The 24,745-nt window shown below is 41.4% G+C and overlaps 1 protein-coding gene across 1 annotated transcript in view; it reads left to right on the forward strand.

Annotated features, from left to right (window-relative positions):
* The first annotated feature begins 538 nt into the window (after window positions 1–538).
* TWIST2 (twist family bHLH transcription factor 2) overlaps window positions 539–24,745 on the forward strand; it is an 80,397-nt gene continuing 56,190 nt past the window's right edge. Inside the window, exon 1 of the mRNA XM_050969439.1 lies at window positions 539–1,256. Coding sequence (XP_050825396.1) covers window positions 736–1,218 — 483 coding nt within the window. The 5' untranslated portion in view covers window positions 539–735 and the 3' untranslated portion in view covers window positions 1,219–1,256. The remainder of the gene's footprint in view (window positions 1,257–24,745) is intronic.

A 24,745-nucleotide genomic window follows, 5' to 3' on the forward strand; every position in this document is an offset into this window, starting at 1 on the left:
CAGAGAGTTGACATGAGTATCTAAGCAGAGCTCATTTGCAAGACTCATTCCAGGTACCAATAAAATGCTTGTGCCATAATCTCTTGCAGAACCTATAGCCTGGTGATGCAGCCTGAAGATTTGTCTTTCAGGTTGAAAATAAACAGTGACATTGTCCTAATGCATTATCAGTGGGGGCTGCACTGGATTCTTTAATGACACAGTGTTGCGTGCTTGTTCAGAACCTAGGCACTTTGCAAAGTTTACAAACAAAATAACCCCCACTGAATTAGCACGTGAGGGCTTTCCACAGCTGCAAATATACATAGAAAGGGGGAGAGAGGAGCGGTGGTTGCAAACTGTCTTTTATTGGAGGTGCATTCCCAAGATTTTAGTTAAGTGTAACATAAAACTGTGAAAGTTTAGCAGGAGAAAAGCCTTCCTCCCACTGGCCTGGCTGTCCAATCAGAAAGGAGCCCTGCACCTCCCTCACTTCTGACAACTATTTAGCAACTGAGCCCAGCTAAAGTTTCCAAAAAAGTTAGAATAACTTCCTCTCTCCAAGACCTCAGTTTTTGCACAACCCCGTCCTTGAAATAAGAGCCCTTCAAGCAACCTGGAAAACGTTTGGTCAGCAAAAAAACTCCTGTTTTTTTCCAAAGGATCTGTCTCAGGAATTTAAAACACATTTAAGACACACTCACACCATATCAGGAGGGGGGAAAAGTCTCTTCCCCTCCCCTTCTTGCAGAAAGAATGGAAGAAAGTTCCAGTTCTCCTGTTTCCCCTGTGGATAGCTTGGGGACCAGTGAAGAGGAGCTGGAAAGGCAGCCAAAGAGATTTGGCAGGAAGAGGAGATACAGTAAGAAATCCAGCGAAGATGGCAGCCCCAACCCAGGCAAGAGGGGGAAAAAGTCCAGTCCCAGCTCCCAATCTTACGAAGAACTCCAAAGCCAGAGGATCTTGGCCAATGTCAGAGAGAGGCAGAGGACTCAGTCCCTCAATGAAGCCTTCGCAGCCCTGAGGAAAATCATCCCCACGTTGCCCTCTGACAAACTCAGTAAAATCCAGACTCTCAAACTCGCAGCCAGGTACATAGACTTCCTCTACCAGGTCCTACAGAGCGACGAGATGGACAATAAGATGACAAGCTGCAGCTATGTGGCCCATGAGCGGCTTAGTTATGCCTTTTCAGTGTGGAGGATGGAAGGAGCGTGGTCCATGTCTGCCTCCCATTAGCCAGTACCTGGGCAAAAGCAAATACAACTGCCAAAGGGGTAGGTACCTGGTTCTTTCTTTTTACTTCTAACTGCATCTTATTGAATTCAGCCACAGGTCTCCTTGTTTTAGTGATAAAACTTCACGTTGTCTGTGCTATAATGTAAATATTAAGCTTGTTTTAAATGGGGAGCCCAAAATGTTATAGCCCTTTGAAAATCCAGCAGCCATACAGAAAGGCAGAAGGGCAGAAAGGATTCAGATGATAATCTAGACGGGAGAAAATATTTCTCTCCATCACAATGTCTCAGTGATTCTCTTGTGTAGGCCACAAACAACTAGATTAAAGATCAAGATTACATTTGTTCCCCCTTCCACTCACCCAAAACTAAAAATAAGAGAAACTTCTAATAAGTAAAACATATGATATGTTCAGATTTAAAATCAATCTGTTTATACACTGCTGCTGTCTTTTAAAACATTTGCTACCAAGAGGGGAGCTGTAACATTGAATGGTGAATGGTGTGAAATTTGCAAGAGTACTTTTCTTAGAGAAGAATTTCAAAAGAGAGAAAAAAGACAGCCAGTAAAACACACTGACAAGACCTGAAACAGCTGCTTGTTGGATTTGGTGTATGTCTGTGCTCTAAAAGAACCAGCACCTACAAAATAGGCTTTAAGTGTTTTTACAATTTTGCCATTTTGGGAAGGGGTGGTCAGCTGATCCTGTGCAGAATAATTTCTGCTCTGATCTTAGTAACGTTTTTGTATGATCAGCAGATGTTCTGTACTTATTTATCTGTGCTGTGTCCACTTTCCTTCCCCCCCCCCCTTACAAATAAAAGGCAGGGAAACAAAGATAGAACAAACCCATTGTCAAGTTCATATTCAGTTTCCCTTCCCTAGCGTAAAGTTAAGGCTGGTATCAAACTCTTATGGACTTGAAAGTAGTGTCTTGTTTATTCGGGGCACGGAACTCATCCTCATCAGTTTCCATTACCAGAAAACAGCTTGCTCTTATCTTTCCTTTTTAATTGTGTTGGGGTTTTTGAGGGGTGGAGGAGTCCAGAGGGCAGAAGGGAGAGAGGAGGTGTGCTTAAGGCAACCCCCCTAAATTATTCTAAATGATGTCATAACTTCACATTAATTAAGAAACACCTCACAGTCATCTATAAATCATGCAGTATTTCAGAGTTTACATATATTCCTATTGTTTGCATGCCTCCTACAGAACATCCTCAGATAAAATACAGAACAAAAGACAGATAAGATAATCATACAATTAAAATATTTATCAGTAAACAAGGAAATGGAAGTAAGGGGACATTCACATTTTGTAGTACAACATGCAGCACTGTGAATGAAATTGGTTAATTATCCAGATGACATCAACTCCTTAAAAGAATAAAAAAAGCTCAGGGTGGTCCATTAGCCAGAATTTTTTTTATACAAATCCATATTTGTTTTATCAATAACTAGGACACAGACAAGAAACTTGATGCAATTGGCAACATTTAATCTGAAATAGGCAATATTTAGGCCATAATAGGCAAAGGAGTAAAATGTAGATTTTAAACATTTTATACAGCATTTTAACAACTTCATGATTCATTTGTGTTTGAAATACTCTGTATTTTAATATCTTCAATAGAGTTTCTATTACCCCTTCATGAAGACCTAGAAAGAAGATAGTTTCATTATTCTAAGAAGTCTATCCATCCCACACTAACAGGCAATTTAAATCTTTAAAGTTAACCAGTTTTGTTATCACAGCCAGAAAAAAGACAGGTCTGCCCTGATACATATGTGGCTTTGCTGTAGCTTCAGCTGCAAACAACTGAACAAAGTAGCTTTTTCAAACAAACTCTAAACTTTGGTTTATAAAATGCATTGCCTTTCCCTCAGTTAATATGGTTTTTAAAAGGCTAAGGCAATAAGAAGGCGGGGGGTGTCCTTTATGGGAATCTTCTGTTGTCTTTGTCAAAAACAGATGTAAAATGTCTCAAACACATATTTCTCCAGGAGTTTAGATTGGCCGAATACTAAACCTCTCCAATGGAACAATGCATTTATTCTGTTGTTTCCTAAATTATGTGCTGTCATTATCAATTTGTTTTAATCTCTTATCTACTGTATATCCTTCCCTCTACCTTCTACAGTACATTAAGGGCAGATAATGGTATTTCAACTTTTTTCTTAAAAAACAACAACGTCTCAAGTGCAGTGTCAACAGAATTAGAGTTCAGATTGGTCTGATGAGAAAGATACTGAATGAGAACACTAGGAGATAGTCCCTGTAGGGAGGAATTAGACAGTGAAGTCCAGGATTTCATTAACAACAATGAAATAGCTAAATCTAGAGTTGAAAATTATTTGTATCCAAATAGAGCTTTGAAGAACACATTTAAACGTATACAGTACATATTCATCTGGTTCATGCTTAACTGGTATACGGTATCTTTTCTGTAACCTGGCCTCCTAGCAAATGTTGGAAGTGGTCTATTTGTTTCTTATTTTCCTTTACATGCTTAACAATTATTTCCTTTCATATACAATAAACCAAAACCTTCCATTTAAAAAAAAACATTTTTTTTTGTAGTGGCACTGTTGAAAACATTATTGCCAAAGAGCAGTGTGGCAAGTGTCTCGGTCAATCATTTATGGGCAGAAACAATTGTTTCTGCCATCCAATGCTACAAGCACCTCAAGAAACTTGTTGAAATTTGCAAGTGTGGCTTATCTTTTTAGCATGGACTCCTGTGTGCATTTGTCCATTTGAGGAAACTTTGATGCACAAAAAGAACATTTGCTACATTGGTTGGCTGGAAGAAAAAAACATAGGAAATGGCTAAACAAATTTGGGGCCTGATCCTGTATTTTGCAGAAATTCTGCAACTCTGAGGATTGTCACTACGAGACAGAATGAGGGGTCAGGCGCTTGTTACTAATTATATTACCCACATTTCTTTGCTTAGCCTGGGTTTTGAAAAGAAAAAGGCAAGAAATGATTTCTCTTTGAAGAAGCTAAAGAGCCTGTTCCACAGAAGAATCAGAGGCTCTTTTTGATTAGAAAATCAGAGCCCTGGGAACTGGGGAAATGCCACCTGGCATTTGAGAATGCCAGTAAATAGGGGACCATTGCTGACTTATCCAGCAATCAGAGATTTTTCTGTTCTGTTCTATGTAATTAAAGAAAACATACTCCTGTAATTTCACATGACACAGCCATAACTTTTTCACTTCAATTAGCATATCAAGCTATAGGATGTTTAAACAAACATACAAATTCAGGCAACACACACACACCCCACTCCAGCTGTTTACTACCTAGCACCTGCATACCTCACCTCACCCCACTCAATTATTTTTTTGGAAGCTAGAATGTCTGAGATGTTCCAAACAGTAGACAGTTTCAGAAAAAAAGATTCTTTCCCATTATTTCTTTTGGTAAGAAGCTTGGAAATGTAGTACCTAATCAGAGGTGTCGGTCAGATAAGAATAAAAGCCAGAACTAAAGCAGTGTAACCTTGCAAGCGCTAGCCAAATACACCTCTACCCCGATATAACGCTGTCCTCGGGAGCCAAAAAATCTTACTGCGTTATAGGTGAAACCGCGTTATATCAAACTTGCTTTGATCTGCCGGAGCGTGCAACTCCGCCCCCCCGGAGCACTGCTTTACTGTGTTATATCCGAATTCATGTTATATAGGGTCTCATTATATCAGGGTAGAGGTATACTAATGATGATATAGTTCTACACCAGCATGTTAGTACGGTCTGTTTGTCAGCATTACTTTTTACATTTGAGTTACCAGTAAGGATTGTGGCAGGATTATATTTTTATAAAAGGCTGTATACGCTACATGAATTGATCCTTATATTATGAAAGCATTTGCCAACCTTGTTCATTTTGGAAGAAGTTTTAGTAAATGGGTATATTTTATAACATCCTGGTGATTGTTCCTTAAGATTTGACTATGACTTTAGGAGTTTCTTCAGTGGAAAAAGTGAGTAGATTGGTTAGCATCTCTATTTTGTTTTGTCCTTAGAGAAACAAAACAATTTTTTCTGGAAACCACTCAAAGTGTAGAGCTGGTTAACTGTTGTTAATTGGTTGTATCATGATACTGTAACTAAATCTTTTTTTTTCCCAAAAGCCCCAATTCTTTTTAAATGCACCACTACAAATATAAACATACTGATTTGACAGGAAAGTTTTTAAAGTTGGTATTTACATTAAATAGGTTTATTTTTTACATGCTGGTATATTTAAAAGCCCTGCAAAATGCATTCTAGATAGTCTGTTTATGTTTGTGTCTTTTCTTGGGAGAGAATAAATCTGCTACACAGTATCAACCAAATACATAGCAGTCAACCAGCCAAAACTAATGTGAGACAAACCACCCAAATAAAGACACACAAAAAAAATACTGAAGAAAGCATGAAATGGTGTAAGAAGCGAATGTACTATGTATTATACATACATTCACAGCCACATTATACATATTCATACCCACATTCATACATGCATTCACACATATATGAAAGACCATTTTCTATCACCCATGATTCATGCTTCAGAATCCCAGATGTACATTTCTTGATCATATGACGTTAGAAAATATCAAGTCAGTGCACGATAGAGACACATTTTGGCCTGAAACAGAAGGACACTTTAGAACAATGACAAACATTTTGTTATTCAATCTACTGAAGTCAATTCTGCTTTGAAAGTCCTGCCATGAAGGAGACACAAGGAAGGATCATTAAGGAAAAATATAAATATATACACTTTAGCTAAGTAGACCTAATTTCGTGGTCATTTGTATTGCATAGCTTCAAATTGAGAGAACGCAGACTTCTATTTGTTAAAAATATAAATTGCAACAAGGAACTGCAGATCGTCCTCATATTCTTTTTCTATATCTTCTTTCCTTTAGCTTTTGTTAGGCTTATTTCATACATATAGCAATAGATGAAATAGTAAAACATGCTTGCTGGTCATAGCACCATCTTCTATGCAACGGGGCAAGGATGGATTCTATAACTGCAGCTGAAATCTCTTTTGGTGACATATTGTGTGACTCTACATTTATAGCTGTAGTCTGCAACGCATTTCTGTGTGGCTTTGAAATCTCCAAATCTAAAGTTTGTATGTCTCAGTTCAAGCAGGACTATTTTGATGAGTCGAGGAACAGGTCAGAAAACACTACAGAACTCCAGAGTACAAATAGATCAGTGTACACGAGCAGGGAATTAAGTTACCTTTTGGTGAAAGCATAGATTCTTTTGTAACTTTTTGAGTAGGTACCAAGTAAGAGCAGAACGCAATTTAATCGTAAAAAAACAGCTGTGCTGTTAGAAAGGAAATCCCAGAATAGCAGGCCAGATTCTCAGCTGGTGTAAATCGACATAATCGATAAACACCAGTTGAGAATCTAGCTGAACATCTCCATGGATTACTCTAAGTGACTGGAGAGCACTATATGCCAATGCTTGTGATCTACTTCTTAAGGAAATTTAGAAGTGAGGAATAATGGGATGTTCTCCAGCTGACAAACGTCATCATAGTCATTAATTATTATTATGCTAGATTCAAATAGTAAAAAAGTCCATCCAAAAAAACTCTAGACCCCCCCCAACAATGAATTGGATTTACAGCTGAAGGTGATGACCTCTCAGCAGTGAAAACTAATACCTACAAATAATAAATTAACTCAAGTAGTCAATAAATCCCCAAGATTCTCACACCCCCACACATGTACCCTCAGCTTTCCCCCCCAAATCCCATCAAACATATTGGATAAAATGATCATAAACAGGTCAGTCAGGATTTTTGAAAGCTCTAACGAACAAATCAGGAAGCTAACCTTAGGCAGCCGAATTTTATTACTCTTTACTGCCTTAGATGCTAACGGGGCTTTTCCATTTTCATGGTGACATATTATCTGCTTCTCACTTTATTCTGATGATGGCCCCAATCCTGCAATCAGGCTTCAATAAGGTTCCACAAGGAACTCCCTGAGCAGTTACAATTGCAGGATTAGGGTCTTCATTTGCAATACATTTGCTCAGCTCTCGGACATCAGTTTATCTGCGGCTCTGCACTGAATCCTGTCCTTTATTTGACTTTTGTGGGAGCTTGACTTGAATACTGCAAGGCAGATCCCTTGCTGAGCCTTTTATGTAGATGGAAAATGTATGGGTCAAATTGTGCTCTTGATTACATACACATATAACCCAGCTGGTGTCAACGGGGTTGCATGGATTCAAGAGAGTAGCCCTTGGCCCACAATCTTCACTTTTAGTGGGGAGGAATTAAAATGGCTCTTCAATGTATGTCTTTCCTCCTTTATATTAAACCAGGGCTTTCTTTTGGAAAATAGTGTAAGCCACTTAAACTTCCATGCAAATCACCAGCTTAGAGTCTGCTGACTCCAACATTTTGTCTTGTAAATAAAGCCTATTCCTGATCTCACTGACACTGGGAAAAGCCAGAACAATCCTTTGAAATGTGGATTTGCATCCATATAAGTGAGGTTAGAGCCTAAAAGAAGTGTTGTTATATCCTGTGCAGCAACGGATTCAAATACATGTACAGTGCCTAGCAAAATGGGGCTCTAATCCCTGATTGGGCCTTCTTGGCAGTACTGCAGTGCAAATCTGAAACAATCATAATAATAATATTGCTCGTAAGTGTGACATAAATATATACCTGGGATTTTCAAAGGAGCTGAAGGGAACTATATGCCCAACTACCACTGACTTTCCTTTAGAAGTCAGAGCCTATATTTTTAAATTTTGGAGATATGCTTCGGAGAGCAAGGACTCTTTTGTTTAATAATTTTCATCTAGTCCAGTCAAGAGGCCAGACTGTATCTATTATAATGCTGTTGCAAATCAACTCCCCAAAGGACAACATATGTTTTTCAACACAACGTCACAGTATGTTTCCTTCTTTTGCACAGCCTAGAGAAAGCAGAGCATTCGTACCTTGCTCGGTAAAGCATTCGATAGAAAATGTCTGTGTTATTTGTAGAAAAGATGATGGATCAAAATAAGTTGCAATGTGCCATGACCCTGTTATATAGTCTAACTGAGTCTGTGGTAAGGAAAAAGCAGCAGGTAGTTTGACTGCCGTTCTGTTGCTCTCAGAAGTTACTAGAGTTCTTTCTTTTGGGGAGCTATTTTGTAAACATGAAAACCTAAGTCTACAATTTAGATGCATTTCTGCTTCTTGAGGGGGACTTTTTGCATGTTCTGTTTTAATTTTGTAAGTTTCAGTGCCAAAGGCACCCTGATATTGAACACATTTAACTCAACAACTTATGTAAAGGCAGCGGCTATGCAGATCTGGTTCTGCGGAGCATGCAGAAGTGATCAGAACAAAAAGAGAATTGTCCATTGGCTGCTTCTGCATATATACAACTAGAAATGAGCGACAGCCCCACCTCCATGCCTTTCTCTTCTCTGCCTTTAAACTGCGGCTTGGAAAATAAAAAGGAGGCAGATGTCTGCTAGTTCAGTTTGTTTTACATTTACTGGACTAGTTCCAGTGAGCCTGTGCAAGCTTTAATTGAATTCTTAACAAGATAATTTTGTCTTGATAACCACCACCCCCAAGAAAAAGTTTAGCATTTCCTTAAAAGATACAAGACCTGCCAAACATGTGCTCTAAAATGTGAAATTAAGTTTCTGATCAATCTGACCACCAAAATTCTGTATGCCATAATTTATGTGATCATTCTTTTGCTTTAAGTTGTTTGGATATACTTTAAAAATCCAATGTTTGTGTTTAAAATACAAAGAAACCTAATTGCATAGCCAGGACAGACAGAGGGATCAAGTCTTTAACAGCTCTCCTGTTACAAGTCAGCTGACCCATCAAGGAAAATTCTGGAGAGTGATTGAATTTAATTAAGAGAAATGGAAAGGAGATGTTTCACACTGTCACAGGGGACTCCCTGGGTTCTCCTCATCCAGATACAAATCCAACCAATGGAAAGTGATTGCATGTTGCTTTTTACACATCAGACATCACCAAGATCCAAGTCTGGCAAGCTAATCCCTGGGGCTGGATCACTGCTCCGATGCAGAGCCGTGCTGACTTCAGCAGGGCTCTGCCCACATGCACTGATTGGCAGGATTGGGACCAAAATGTACTCAAACATTCTCAAACTGTGCTGGACAGTAGGACGATCATTCAGTACACGCGCACACACATGCACACACACACACACATGACTTTTCCTGTGTCTGGCTTCAGAGCCCAACACTCTAATCACAGCTATATCACAGCTCACAAGTGACTCCAACAGCCTGTTGACTAAAAACACAGTAGTACCCCATTCTGGGAGGCAGTCTTCTTTCTCTTTCACTCCCATCCCCTTCATATACATCCCACACACCTCCCAAGAGTGAGCTTAATTCAAGGTATAAATGGCAGCTAGGAAATGTATTACTGTATTATGGACCACAAAACAAATTCCTACACCAAAGATATGCATAAGTAAAAGAGGAGAACTATGGAATAGTTAAAAACAATCACAGATCAGGTTAGAAAATATCATGATCAATTAAAAAAGAAAGCATGGTCTTAGCAGACTCATGAGACAGACTTAAGAAAAACGTATTCAACTATGCAGCTGTATATATAGTACTACAAACACAAGCCTTCCTAGGGGCATGTAGATATCACATAACATCGCTATCCTTTGCATCAACTCTTAACAATTGTGTACTAAGTCAATAATGTCCCTGTTCCCAATCTGCCTGCTGTTTGTGTGCCAACTGAAATGGAACAACTCTGCATTTGAATCTATGTAACAACTCGGATAATAACTGTATTGCAGCATGTACAGTGCAGGAATTGTTTAGATACTTTGGTGATCAGTGCTGTAGAAAACCTTAGGATAGATATACTAGTAAGCATATCTGTGACTTGCCTGTTGAAACACAAATATCTGACTCTCATTTGTGATGCTAATACAGGGGTCAGAAGCCCATGGCACAAATGCCAAAGGCGACACACAAGCTGATTTTCAGTGGCACTCTGCTGCCGGCCTGGCGTCCCAGCCGCCGGCTCTGGGGGCTCTGCTGCTGGCCTGGGGTACTGCCCGCCGGCCCCACTCAGCCTGCTGCCGGTCCGGGGTTCAGTCTGACAGCCCCTGTACATGTAAAATGTATTACATATGAAACCTTAAATTACAGTGACTAAATGAAGACTTGGCACACCACTTCTGAAAGGCTGCCGACCCCTGTGCTAATGATATTACAAATCTTTATCACTTGACAATGAATCAACTCCTGCTGCCTTCTCCTTACCTACAGGTCATGCACTTTGGTTTGTGACATCATAACCTTCTGTACAGCAATCAATTGCAGGGCCGCCCAGAGGATTCAGGGGGTCTGGGGCAAAGCGGGGGAGCTGCAGCGCTTGTACTCAGCCGGCGGCGGTCCGGGTCTTCGGCAGCATTTCAGCAGTGGAAGGCCCTTCAGTTGCTCCACATCTTCGGCAGCACTGAAGGGCCCCCCGCTGCCAAAATGGTGCTGAAGACCTGGACTGCCGCAGGGCCAGGGCTCGCGGGGCCCCTGCAGGACCCGGGGCCTGGGGCAAATTGCCCCACTTGCCTGCCCCTCTGGGCAGCCCTAACCACTTGTGATGTGATATATTGAGTCTGAAGGGTAAAATAAGCTCTTAAAACAAAAATCCTTCTCTGGCAATAAAAAAGGGGGAAAGGACTATAAGAAAATAGAATGGCAGCTAAGCAGACTTCTCTCTAAAGCCAATGTCAGGCGTCAACTAGTCCTTAAGCTCTCTAAAAATTAAGGGCCACATTCTGCCATTCTTCCTCAACCCTTCATCCTCAAGCAGCCTCATTAAAAGCAGCGGGTTACTCAAGGTACAAGACACTACCTAACCTGAGTAAGAGAGGCAGAATCAGGCTCCAAACGATGCACCACATTTATGATGATATAAAGACTAGCACCTGGAACGTTGTTACTGGATCCCAGCTCTTCTCCTAGAGCATTCATTCTGGTTTAAATCCAATGCACTAGTTCAGATTGTGCAATAATTACAACAGGATTGAATCTCAACAGCAAATTATTTCTCCGGGGATTGTGGCATTCTTTAGGATCCGTTCTAGCTGACTGGCTGTAAAATTATCAGTAAAGCACACGGCGGTTTTGATAATGAATCCTGAACTCAGACAGGAACCCGAAAGAAAGGTGGCAACTTCTGAACTGAAACTTATCTACTAATAATTTAGGGTCAGATTTTTAAAAGTGTTTAGGTGCCTAAAGGTGAAAGAGAGGCAGCTGGTGGGAATGTCAGTAGTGCCTAAATGAATTAGACAACTAACTCCTATTGAAATCTATGGCAATTAGGCACCTAACTTGCCTAGGCATTTTTAAAAATCCCAGTAGGTGTCTAAATATCTTTTAATATCTGTCCGTTAAGCATTTCACTGCTGGTTCTCTGTGCTGCTGTATTGTCTGGTATACCCCTTTGAGATCCCAATGAAACTTTGGGCCAGGTTCAGAAAAGCATCCTTACTCAGTGAGGTCGCTCATATACACACCTCAGTGCTTTCCTGAATCGAGGTCATTATTATTATGTAATATTTATACTGCAGCAGCCACAGCTGCAGGCCCCAGTCAGTCTCAGGTCAGACAGTCCCATTCACTCCACTGACATGAGAACCAGTCATACCACAGGGCAGCCTGTTTGTTTCTGGGGGTGCAATGATTTTCTAGAATAATCACTGCCACTTGAAGAGAGACTCTGATTTGATAGGGCATGACAAGATCAGGGCTGGGGGATCAGATTCATGTTTGTATGAGGGTTACCAGAGTGAGGACATGGTCTGTGACTGGCACCCCCTAGGTGCTGACACAATAGAAGTAATAATGATCATCAAGGCATACTTAGTGGCAGCATATGAGGTACACACTTCAGTCTTTTCTACACTCAAATATTGTACCACTGTAATGATACAGTTAAAACAGTACGAACCACCTAGCGGGGACACAGTTGTACAGTATAAAGGTGTCTTATACCTATATAGCTTATTCCTGTATATAAGACATACCTGTACAATGCACGTTATAATGGTATGATGACTGTGACCACACTTGGGATTGTACCAGTATAACTATTGTGGTGGGCAAAAAAGAAAATTACACTCCTAGATGATATTGTTATATCTGTACAAAAAATGTGGGTACACCAGGCTTCAGCATGTTAAAACAGCGTTAACTCACACAGACACACAGTCATTATGGACCTAGTCTGAAAAACTACAGAAGTCATTGCATGTATTTCTGTTCATTTCATTGGACTTGCGAGTTCTTGCAAACCTCTCATCCTCTCCCTGCCAAACACACTGCAGAGCTGATCTTCTTCCAATACAGCATTAACCTAACAATTTGTCAGCGTGCCACACACACTGGAGGCTACTCATGCAAACAACTGATGAAGATCAGACCAATGAAATAATATTTCTACTCAACTAAAATGTTGGTCATATGCTGTACCAGCAGCCATGGTATTTAAAATGCCAGCATATACCACCATGAAGAAAAAAAATCTCAGAAAGATTCCAGTACATGAAACAAAAATATAGTATAAAAATAGATCAAATGCAATACACCATGCATCACATTAAACCCTGTTCCTGGAGATTTGAGGTGTTAGCTTTCAAGATGACTATATTGTTTTTTCTGATTTGGTAAGGAAACATCTAATACTGTCAGTTCATCTTAATCCCTCTACTTTTTAGAGTAACAATACTGCAGTCTGTCTGCACTCAGAGCTCCCAACTTTCTCAGTGGGGTTTTATAAATATTATGCAGTTTTCACATCCTTTGCAATGAAAAGGGCTATTTAAATCTATGATTCTATTATCATTAATACTGACACTAAATAATACAAGGGCTTCTATCATGCATTGAACTTTCACATGTCCAATATGTTTCATTTTTCAAAGGAACTGTAGTACCCGTGTGTGGCTGCACTTTCTGACGGCATTTCAAGAAGAGGAGAAATTAAATTACACTTATGCTTTGACTGAGGGAGGGCTAGGTGGTGCTGCAGTTCAAAACGCTGGTCTTTGAACCATAGCGACCTGGGCTCATGATCCAGTTTAGGTTACAAGTGAAAATGAGTTCTAAGGATATCTTCCTCATGATCAGCCACCCTTATTAGAAAACTCATTGCACAAGGCAGTATTTTGAAAGGGCCCCAGATTTGTCCTGAGAGATGCAACAGCCTGATGTACTGCGAGGGCACCTGAATGCTGTGATCACCCACCATCCTGCACCGAGGCAATAAAATGCAAACATCAAAACAGAGAATGTTGCAAAACAATCATTTTGTCCAATAGGATAAATCCAAATAGATGCTCACTCTGTTAGGTTTAAGTATTTACCTGAACTATACACAGAGGATAAATGACATTGGATTTTCAAAATTGAATTAGATATGTAAGTTCCATTTTCAAAAGCGGCTTAGAATCATAGAATATCAGGGTTGGAAGGGACCTCAGGAGGTCATCTAGTCCAACCCCCTGCTCAAAGCAGGACCAATCCCCAGACAGATTTTTGCCCCAGATCCCTAAATGGCCCCCTCAAGGACTGAATTTACAAGTACTTAGGTACTTAAGCGCCCAAGACCCATTGACTTTCAATGAGACACAGGAAAATGTTCAAGAGTGCCTAAGTCCCTTAGGTGCTATTGAAATATAACCCTAGCCTCTTAAGTTCCTTTTGACAATGGGACCAAGGCATTTTTGAAAATTTTACCTATTTAACACTTCACTGTAAACTATGTAAGAACTGAACTACTGCCTGCATTTTTTAAAAAACAATGCTATAATTTATTTTTCTTTTATTGGCATTTGGTTGATTGTTTTCAAATATCAGTACTGAACCATGTTTATTATAGTTTAAAACTTCATGAATCATTTTCTCCATATTTTAAATTAAGTACAACCGATGGCATATTTACAAAGTAATTAGTAATTCTCTCTCCATGCTGGCTCCCCCCCACCTTTGTGTGTGCTGCTGTATATTGTGTGCCTATTTCCCAATATTTTTAACTCACCCACAGCACAACTCAGCTGTCATACAGTTGTATCTACCCAAATGGATTCCATATCCTTTCAAATTCTTCCATTTTATCCTCCGCTACACAGAAAACTGATTTATGAGATGTAGTTTTAATTAAATCTGATTAAAACCTCCTTTTTTAGTGAGAAGACCTCTTTCCCCCTAGTAAAACTCTTTTCACCACCACTCAACTGATCAGTCTGCTGCTTTAGGTTCTCCTTTTACCTCTTATTTCAGGCACACTGATCAATGGCATACACTGCTGAAAGATTTCAGAACCATTGACTGCAGTTATTTCAGATGCGCCATTCCAATACATTCTGTTTGACAGCCACCAAACATAAGCTTGTAAGATCTTCAGGGGAGAGATTCTATCTTCACATATGTTTGTACAGCACCTCGCACTCCCTCTGGGAGCTGCCCTAGTATAAATAACTGCAATCTCTTACATTCTATCTAACATCCCCAAATCTACCATTTCTTACACTACACCTTATTCACATGCCCTCAAAAGTCTGCTTTTCTCTGTCTGCAGCACTATGTAAGTCATCTATTATTGTTATTAATAACAACTTGCAATTCGTAAGCCCAAGGCCCCTTAGCTCAGATGTGCTTTTTCAATGAAGTATTGTTCCCTAACTGAATTTTCTAGCTGGGCTTATTGAGACCCAAGAAGTCCAATGTCAGTCAGTAGCAAACAGAGATCACAACTAAGGTCCTGTTGCTTGGATTTTTCACTCTCCTGGTTAAACTTCATGGCTTCCTTAGTGAGAATAGGGGAGCGGGGAATGTAAAGATCATTCTCCCCCTCTCAAGCCCACACCACCTTGGTTTGTAGGTTATAGCTCATAGATTCCAAGGCCAGAACAAATCACGGTGACCATCTAGTCTGCCCCCCTGTATAGCACAGGCCAGAGACCTGCCCCACAATCATTCCTAGAGCAGATCTGTTAGAAAACCATCCAATCATGATTTAAACATTGTCAGTAATGGAGGATCCACCATGGCCCTTGGTAAACTGTTCCAATGGTTAATCCCTCTTAAAAAGAAACATTGATATTACCTGTCAAAATCCTGCCAAGCCTAATTATAGTGAAGTGAGAAGTGGTGGTGTGTAATGGGAACAGCAGTCAAAACCGCTAGGTTCTAGTCCCAGGTTTGCCACTCATTTGCTGCTTGTCTTTGTCACTTACCCTGTTTCTGCTGCGCAAACCCTATCTGGGGTTGGTCTGAGAGTCTAATAAAACACTGCAGAGAGAATTTTATTTCACTGTAGCATCCTGACATTCAGCTGCTGATAGAGCATCTGCCACACCGCAGCCTGAGAGAGTTAATTCAAGCAATCTGCTGGTCAGCAGAGGCGTGTGAGGGGGTGCCTCAAAGGGCACTCTCCTTTTCTAGCTAGCTCACCTCTTGCATACACTGCACTAATCACCTGTATCTGCAGCACACCACAGAGGGAACCCATCTAAGGAATGGGAAACAAGTGTGAACCTGTCACGCTTAGGGTCCTAAATTATTTCGACCGTGAAAGGTACCTAAGGGATTTGCACACCCATTTTTCATTGGTATGGGAATTGGGCACCAAAAACTATAGGGAGCCTTTAAACTCTCAGTCTTAATATGAGAACAAAAACTCTATTTAATCTCAACAATGCTTGTGCTGACCTAGAAAAGGGGGCTGTGTAGTGATTGGAATTCACTACTAGGCACTTTTCCGCCCTTGTGCTGAAGCGCCCACCGTGCAAAGCAAATTAGCCTGTCTGGCTCCCAATGGAAGCAGAATCAGATGGGAAAGAGGGGACATCCCGTGAATCCCAAACGGAAAACGCTTACATTGGAAAAAAAAGGGGGGGAGGAGAGGGAATACCTAGTTGACAACAAGAAAAGTGTAAAAATCTCACTGCCAATTCCTGAACAGCTGTTCCTTCTTCACTGACAAGTCGTGTGACCCTTGAGATGCATGTTAAAAGCAAGTAGAAGATGCCATAACTGCCACATTGCTTGTACTAGTCCTCCCTCTTAGAGTGACCTTGAAGAAACAGTGACACCCTAACAGCTATATGAGCATTAATACTTTATACAATGAGCTAAGAAGAAAACGATGGGTGACCTCTTAGACATCATCCCCCCCACCCCACCCCCAATCTCAGACATTTTAGGTCTGGTTTCTAATATGGCTGAGGGGGAAAAGTAATATACATTGCGCTGCATCGCAGTGCCTTTTCTAGCATCCAACTAACATACAGAAATAACAGCAGCCCCATTTGTTCTTACAGTAACCCACAGGCAAAGAGTCTACCGCAGGGGTAGGCAACCTATGGCACGTAAGCGGATTTTCAGTGGCACTCACACTGCCTGAGTCCTGGCCACCGGTCCAGGGAGCTCTGCATTTTAATTTAATTTTAAATGAAGCTTCTTAAACATTTTATAAACCTTATTTACTTTACATACAACAATAGTTTAATTATATATTATAGACTTATAGAAAGAGACCTTCTAAAAAGGTTAAAATGTATTACCGGCACGCAGAACCTTAAATTAGAGTGAATAAATGAAGACTCAGCACACCACTTCTGAAAGGTTGCCAACCCCTGGTCTACAGCACACCTTCTGGGCCCAAATTCCCCCCAATGGAAAAGGATGCAGTTCCACTGACTTCAGTAATGCTTCATCAATTTATACCAGAAGAGATTCTGGCCCTTTATTTCACTGCTTCTACTGAACCATTTTTGATGCTTATAAAAATGTTAAAACTATTAGGGAAGAAATCAAAATTCAAAATGCACAGCTAAGGAGAAAGACCTGTCAAGCAGAAAGAAACCTAGCGGAGTTCTGGGGGATTGGGTTCAGTGGAGGAGCAGAGCAAGAGATAACTCCTAAAATGTTAGTTGTTTGCAGTGTTGTTGTAGCCATGTCGGTGCCAGGATCCTAGAGAGACAAGGCGGGTGAGATCCTATCTTTAATTGAACCAACTTCTGTTGATGGAAGAGACAAGCTCTCAAGCTTTCAAGACTGAAAAGCTCTGGATAGCTCCAAAGCATGTCTCTTTCACCAACAGAAGTTGGTCCTATAAAAGATATGACCTCCTCCACCTTGTGTCTCTCATGAAACATTAGTGTCGGTTCCAGACAATAGTTAGTAGAGCTGGTTAGAAAATGCTATTTATTTTCTGCAAACAATTTTGAACGAAAGGAAACATTTTTTGTTTTGTTTTGTTCACATTTTCTCATTTTTTAGACGAAACAAAAACTGAAAATTGAAACATTTTTCAGGAAAAACCCATCCATTTTCACTTTGTTTCTCTCTCTCTCCTTTCTTGCACTGGAATATCATCCAGTTTAGTGCTTCATTGAAAGGGGAGAGGGAGGGAAGAAAATTTCAATCAATTGTTGAAAAATCAATTTTCCTCAAAATAAACCTGTCAATGTAAATTTGTTGATCAGCTCTGACTAGGATGGTGTTTTATCTTCCAAATACCAATGGGAACAGGACAGGTCCATTTATAGGATAAGTGGTTACTTGATATCCTCTCTGACAGTCTGAAAGGGGTTTTCTTGACTGTCCTCTCCCTGATGCACAAATATAATTAAACAATATTCCTTCATTTTCCAGCAGGTTAATATTCTACAGCCTCACATGCTCACAATTTAAAGGTGGCCAAATATCCCAGCAACAGCACATCCTTAAAGAGAATACAGAAAACAATAGCAGAGAGTCCACACGGTCTGTCTTTGTGGCTCCACATTTCATGCTATCTCAGCTTTTGCTGCCTACTTTATGCCTCACCTAGCACTAGAAGGCAGAGTGCATTGTCCGAATGGATGGCACAGACTTTATTATTGCCCAGGCAAAGGACACATTTGTTGCAAGTATATCAAGAAGTAATTCATTACCCTACCCAGAAATACATTGCTTAGCTCTGTGATCAAGACCTCTTTTACTGCACAGCAAGCTGAACCTAAATTCTGCAACCAGGTGCCTACATCCTGCAGCAAAGGTAATCAGTCCAGTAGCCTCCTGTGTTCTTTATTTTGGGGTGGTGGAGTTAAGATGAGTGGGGGAAGTTTATACTTCTCAGAGATACAATTAGAAGCTGCCTGTTACTCAGGAAGGCAGCACTACAACAATTCAAATCTGAAACGTTTTCTTTGCAAGCCAGAAGGGCTAGAAACAATATTTGTTTGCTTTTTAAATTAAAACATAGATTTAGTAGCACAATTGTACAGCAAGGCGTGAATTCTATTGCAAATGCCACAGCCACAAAATCATAGAAGACATGGGATTCTGCGTATAATGGAAAATAACAGACTCTCCTCCTCTGTGCTTGGATAGCAAATAGAAATCAACCTTCTCAACAATCTCCTCTGATCACAATCAGCGCAGGTGCTTAATTGAGACAAATTCTTACAGCCTGGTCTAATTTACACCAGGCTACAACAGAAATAATTCCACTGAACGCCAAACCAGTGTAAGTCCGGCAGAAGAAAGATGAGTACTGGGCCCTACAGGACTACCAAGAATCTAATACGAAAAGTGTGCCCTCATTTTGAAGCACGTCAGTACACTAACATAGGGTTACAAAAATGGTTTCAAGTCATGTCACGTGACTAAAGTAAAAGTATCTAACGGGTCAGGTATTAAAACATGAACTACAAGTGACAAATTCAGGTTATACATAAGCAACATATCTTGTTTGTGAACAGCTGCTCTTGTGATGTGCTGTAGTAACTAAGCAGATCAGATGACCACAAGAAATAAGCTATGCTCTCAGACTGAACACCTCACAAGAGCCTGCACAGGTCTCAGGCTCCTTTATAGTACAGCTGGACACTGATAACCCGGAGCCTGGTGAAAGAATTTTAGCTCCGTAGTTTGTTCTTGAGATTAGTCACATTTTATTCCATTCTAGATGACAGATCGTCATTCCTTTTAAGTAAAAAAGAAGGAAACCGTTTCTTTCTGTGCCCCTTACACCTAAAGTTGTAATGGTGCATACCACAAAGTGCAGTGCATCTTCTCACGGCATCCATTCTTATCTAGGGTGACCAGATATCCCGTTTTTATAGGGACAGTCTCGGTTTTGGGGACTTTTTCCTTATATAGATGCCTATTATCCCCACCCCCTGCCCCATTTTTTCACAGTTGCTATCTGGTCACCCTATTCTTATCGCAATCCTCAGACTTGTGCGTGTGAACGATAGATGCTGAAATGTGCTCGTGCTCTGGAAATACAACCCCCTTTGGATGGTGCCATATTTTGTCTGTCTTAATACACTCACTGTACATGTAACTCTTCTGTTTAGTGTCATCAATTTTCCAGGGGCTCCTTCTAAAGACTTAAACACCACCGTTTGAGACCCTACCCAGAAACTCGGGAAGCTGTGTATGCTCATCGCAGGTCCTTGACAGGCAATGCTTCCCTACTCACATGCAGTGAGCTCAGGGGTTTAAAACAGAATTTGATTTGGGAGAGGGGCAAGAGAATAAACTTGGCAAAGCCAGCAATTAATAAACTAATAAGACTAGATAAGACTTCTCCACCCCAGGAGTCCCAGCCTCAATCATCCTCTGGCAATTATAAGTGGCTGATGCATTCTAGCCCCTTCACTCCTCCCCACTCATAGTTTGTTAATAATAATTGGAGCTATACCTATCTCCTAGAACTGGAAGGGACCTCAAAAGGTCATCGAGTCCAGCCCCCTGCCTTCACTAGCAGAACCAAGTACTGATTTTTGCCCCAGATCCCTAAGTGGCCCCCTCAAGGATTGAACTCACAACCCTGTTGTCCAGAGTTTGTGGGGTCAAAGGATGCTAGCTGGTCCTGGGACCCCATCACAAGACCCAGCTGAGGTGATTACAGCTTTAATTCCAGGGTACAGAGGCAGGTGACCTCTCTACAGCTGAAGTCCAAGTCACCTCAGCTCAGCACCATTTGTCACTTTGAAGCTACCTCAACTCTGCACCACCCACTGTTTTGTAGCAGTCTCAGCTCAGCAGAGAGAGAGAGAGATCAGTCACATTCAGGATTCTCAAGTAGCCTGGCTCTCTGACCCAACTGTGCCCGAAAGCAGGCATAGTCAGGGTGACCAAAGACACATTTTTGTAGATCTCTTATCCCTTCATTTCTCAACAGGGTCAACTGCATTTTAGTGCCCCCAAACTCAAAACTTCACCTTATTGTAATCCAAAGGCCCCAAACTGTCATGTAACTGAAATGCAAATATTTCAGTCATTTACTCTGGCTCACCAACAGATGGCAGCAGAGAGCTCCCTGCCCACGAAATCCCCTGCCCATGCGGAGTTCTCAAGCAGCGATGGGCTGCTCTTCTCTGTTCACCAACAGGTGTCAATAGCGAGCTCCCAACTCTCTAGGGCTTCAGGCCTGTCAGGGTATCCACAACCTGTCAGCTGGATGAGTCAATCTTTTTTTTGCCAAAACTGTTTTTAAATAAAAAATTGGGTTTTTGACTAAATTAAAATGAAAAACTGAGCATCTGAAAACTGAATTTTGGCTGAAAAACAGAAGATTTCAATTTGGAAATGCTGCAGCCACATCACTCCCATGATGCAGTGGGGCAGCTAACCAAGAGGGGACATTATGGTGCATCACTGGAGATGTGTTCTGGCCAGGCAGCCCCGCTCATAGAGGAGAACGGGGCCATGAGGCACCCAAAAATACAACTTCCATAAGGCACTGCAGCAACATTTCAGAATCAAAATGTCTGATTTTCTGCTGGAATTTTTCCATTGTGAATTTCTTGCCAAAATTAATTTTCATTTTGTCATCATTTTCCACAGAGAAAAAAATGTTTTGTCCAACCAGTGCTGTCAGCCCAGCAAATTCAATCTGGGCTGAGAGTCAAACTGGGTTCTTTTCCTCTCACATCTCATCACCTGTTGTAACAATCTAAAAGCCAAATTCTCCTCTGGGTAAATCTCTGAAGCCCTTATTGCCTTCAAATTGTGCCCTCACTTCTATCTTTACGAGAGTGGCTGTGGAATCTAGACTGAGAATTTCTTAATGTTTCAGGCCAGAAGAGACCACTAGATCATCTAATCTCACCTCCTGTATAGCACAGACTACCCAGCACCTGCCCCTGAACCCAACAACCGTAATGAAGCCAAAATATTACAGCCCTCCCCTCAGGAGACTAGACTGTGATGTGCCACAGATGGAGAACAGGGGGGATCAAGGTGTGCCAGTGCTCGAGGCCCCACAATGGCTAAGTGAGATATACCCAGATAATCCTAGCGAGTGACCCACACCCCCACACTGCAGATGAAGGTGAAAAATCCCCAAGGTCACTGCCAATCTGACCTGGGAAAATTCCTTCTCACTCCCACATATGGTGATCAGTTACACCCTGCGCATGTGAGCAAGAACCAGCCAGCCAAGCACCTAAGAGGGAAAATGCTCAGTGCCACCTCAGAGACCCAGCCATGGCCATCTTGATGGTCTGCAGAGTCTTGATTACTGGTGATGGGAAGAACCCAGCTTGAATCTGAGTCCATATAAAGTACGCAGGGCTGGCAAAATTTTCAGAGCAATCTTTTAAAAGAAATGATTTTTTTTCATTTTATTCAAAAATTGTGGAAACATTTCTTCTTCCAATACAAAATGAACATTTCAAAAATGTACTTCATTTTCAGTTGAAAAAAATCACACAATTTGGAAGAAAATGAAAAATGGTGTTTAGCTGAAAACCCACTTTCAAATGTTTTGACTGTCCAAGCACGGTTCTTGTGAGATCACTGAGAGGTGCTTGGAACCGCACAATAGAGGCAGTGTTCAGAGTAGAACTGCTCTTCAGTAGGCAGCTTTTCAAAACAGGCCCCTGGAATGGAAAAGTGGGGTAAGGCAACAGGCATAAATTGCCAAGCGTGTCACTGGCTCCAATGAACAAACATGGCTAGCTGGCCAAACTATCAGGGAAGGCAATTCACTCACATCAGCTTGGCACTAGACCCAGAGCACTACATGGCTTGAAAAATGAGGGAGCATCTTGGAAGATGGCAGTCAGAAAAACAGCTATGGCACCACTGTCATGCCTTGCCTATGATGCTTCAGGCTGCTAGGCAATGCTGCCTCTGTGTGTGTTTGTTTGATTCCCCTGAGGGCCACTTAGGGATTTCCTGCTGGCTTTGCTCTTGCCATCCAGCTGTTATCAGCTGTAGCATGCAGGCTTGTATCCAATGTTCTACTGCTTTGCACATATCATACATCTTCTGCCTTTTCCATCCTGGTGACCTGGTAGTTACTTCTTGCTGTGGTGCTGCACACTCCCCACTGCTGCTTTCTGGTCAGGACCAGCTTCCACCTAGCACTGTAGTTGGTACAGTTATCCGAAGAAGGCTAATATTACGTGCAAGGCATTGCTCTGAAAAGTCTCCTGGCTTGGATGTCAAACAAGACATTGCTCAAGACATTTAACCCCCATGTCTAAGTTTCCCTATCTGTAAAAGAGGAATGATAACACTTCCTTTGTCCCATCTTTTGTCTGTCCAGTTTGTAAGAGTTTTGGGGCAGGACAAACACAGAGAGATTAAGTGACAAGGTCACACAGAACGTCTGTACAGAGCTGAACCCAGCTCGCCTAGGTCTGACCCAGAAGACCACCCTTCCCCCCACTAGTTATGCTTTTCGGGTGCCAAACTTACATTTGTCTAATGTTTTAAGTTGCTTTTTAAAGCTGGTCAGGATTTGACCCTCTGGCTCCAAATAAACAATTGCTCTCTGCATGTATTTTAGTTTCCAGCTAATATAGCTGCATCTGTTTAGATGCATTTAACAGCTTTTCATTTCATAAATCTAAATTACAGATGTTCATTTCAAATTTGGAGAGAGATAAAAGCGAACAATGAGGTTAAACAGCTCAGTGTGAGTCACTCTAATAAGAGTTATTGCTGGTTTAGAAACGTACTTGGGCCGCGAATGCTGAATGAAGGTTTCAAAGCCATTTACTCTTTATATTCTAGCCCCTAAAACAAAGGTTTGAATCCGAAAAGCAAGAATCTGAAAACACTGCCGAGCAGCTAGTAAAAAAACGACCCAAAAGGGATGACCTAGAGAGGAGAAAAACCAAGCAAACATGAAAGGCAAAAGACAGGCACACAAATTAACAAAGCAGATAGCAAAGAAAATGAGGATTGTAGGCTGTGCTGATCTCTGGGAACCGATCCAAAGAGCTCAGTATAACAAACAGCATGAGCAAAGGCTTTCCAAACAAACAGGAAGATGGATTGCATGGAGCAAAGGGCTTGTCATTTACAGTGTAATGACAAAAGCAAAGATGGGCCTGCCTGGGTCTGCTCCCACTGGAGTCGATAGCAAAAGTCTCTCTGGTAAGGGGTCCAGCTCTGGAGGTGTGGTTTCCATTTAACAAACCCTTGGTCATGTTGCAGAGTTACACACTGAGGGGGGAATTCCTTGATGTGCTGATAGTGTCTGTTTCATTAACCACTGTGTCAGACGCAAACCAGATCAGAGTCTCCATCGAGTGGGGACCCAGCTGCTGCTTGCTATGCTAGTGCATAGACCCAGCCTTGGCAACAGCAATTACACATAGTACTTTGCATCTTACAAACCGGTAAACATTAGCAAAGTGGCCCTTGTGCACATGCACAAGCAGGGCCGGCTCTAGGTTTTTTGCCGCCCCAAGCAAAAAAAAAAAAAAAGAAGAAGCAGCAGCCTCCAAGAGCACCCAGAATGCCACCTCTGAAATTGTGCTGCCTCAGGCACATGCTTGGTTTGCTGGTGCCTAGAGCCGGTCCTGTGCACAAGAGTGTTGCATAAGGAGACCATGTAAGGGGCATCATTGCAGCCCCTGTGCATGGCAGAGCACAGAGAATCCTCTGCCCTTACTATCATGGGAGTGCATGGCAGATCTGAACAGTTCGGAAGGGGGCTACAGCTCTGCCACTTTTACACACTCACTACAAAATGGAGGAGCGACTCACTGCGCCCAGGATCTGCAATTCCACACCTGCTCCCTCCATTAGTAGCCCCAAGTAATTTACTAATTCACTTCAGTTACGTGTTCAGGACATACTGGAAGCACAAGGCTGAAAGCGAATCCTGGATAAATGGCATAACTCAGGAAAAGCATCCATGTCATTGCTAACGCACACAACATACATATACAGTGTCAATGTATGAACTAACTTTGCAATATGCACATGAGCTAGGCTTCACACGCATGTTGGGTGAATATATGTCTCTATGTTAAAGATAGAATACGCACGCTTGTGTGTATCTGTCACTCATCTTTGCTATTAAAGCCACTTCAACTTATGAAGACATTTGAAATATATGAACCTTGATTTCAAGAGAGTTTGTGCAATCTATCTCTCTTCAAAGTGCCAGGGGTGTAGCAATAGAACGACTGGTTTCCCTGGGACTTGAGTCAAGGAGTGGGAGTTGATAAGAAGGTCAGCA

The sequence above is a fragment of the Gopherus flavomarginatus genome, chromosome 10 (assembly GCF_025201925.1).
Source record: "Gopherus flavomarginatus isolate rGopFla2 chromosome 10, rGopFla2.mat.asm, whole genome shotgun sequence".
In the NCBI taxonomy this organism is placed as follows: Eukaryota; Metazoa; Chordata; order Testudines; family Testudinidae; genus Gopherus; species Gopherus flavomarginatus.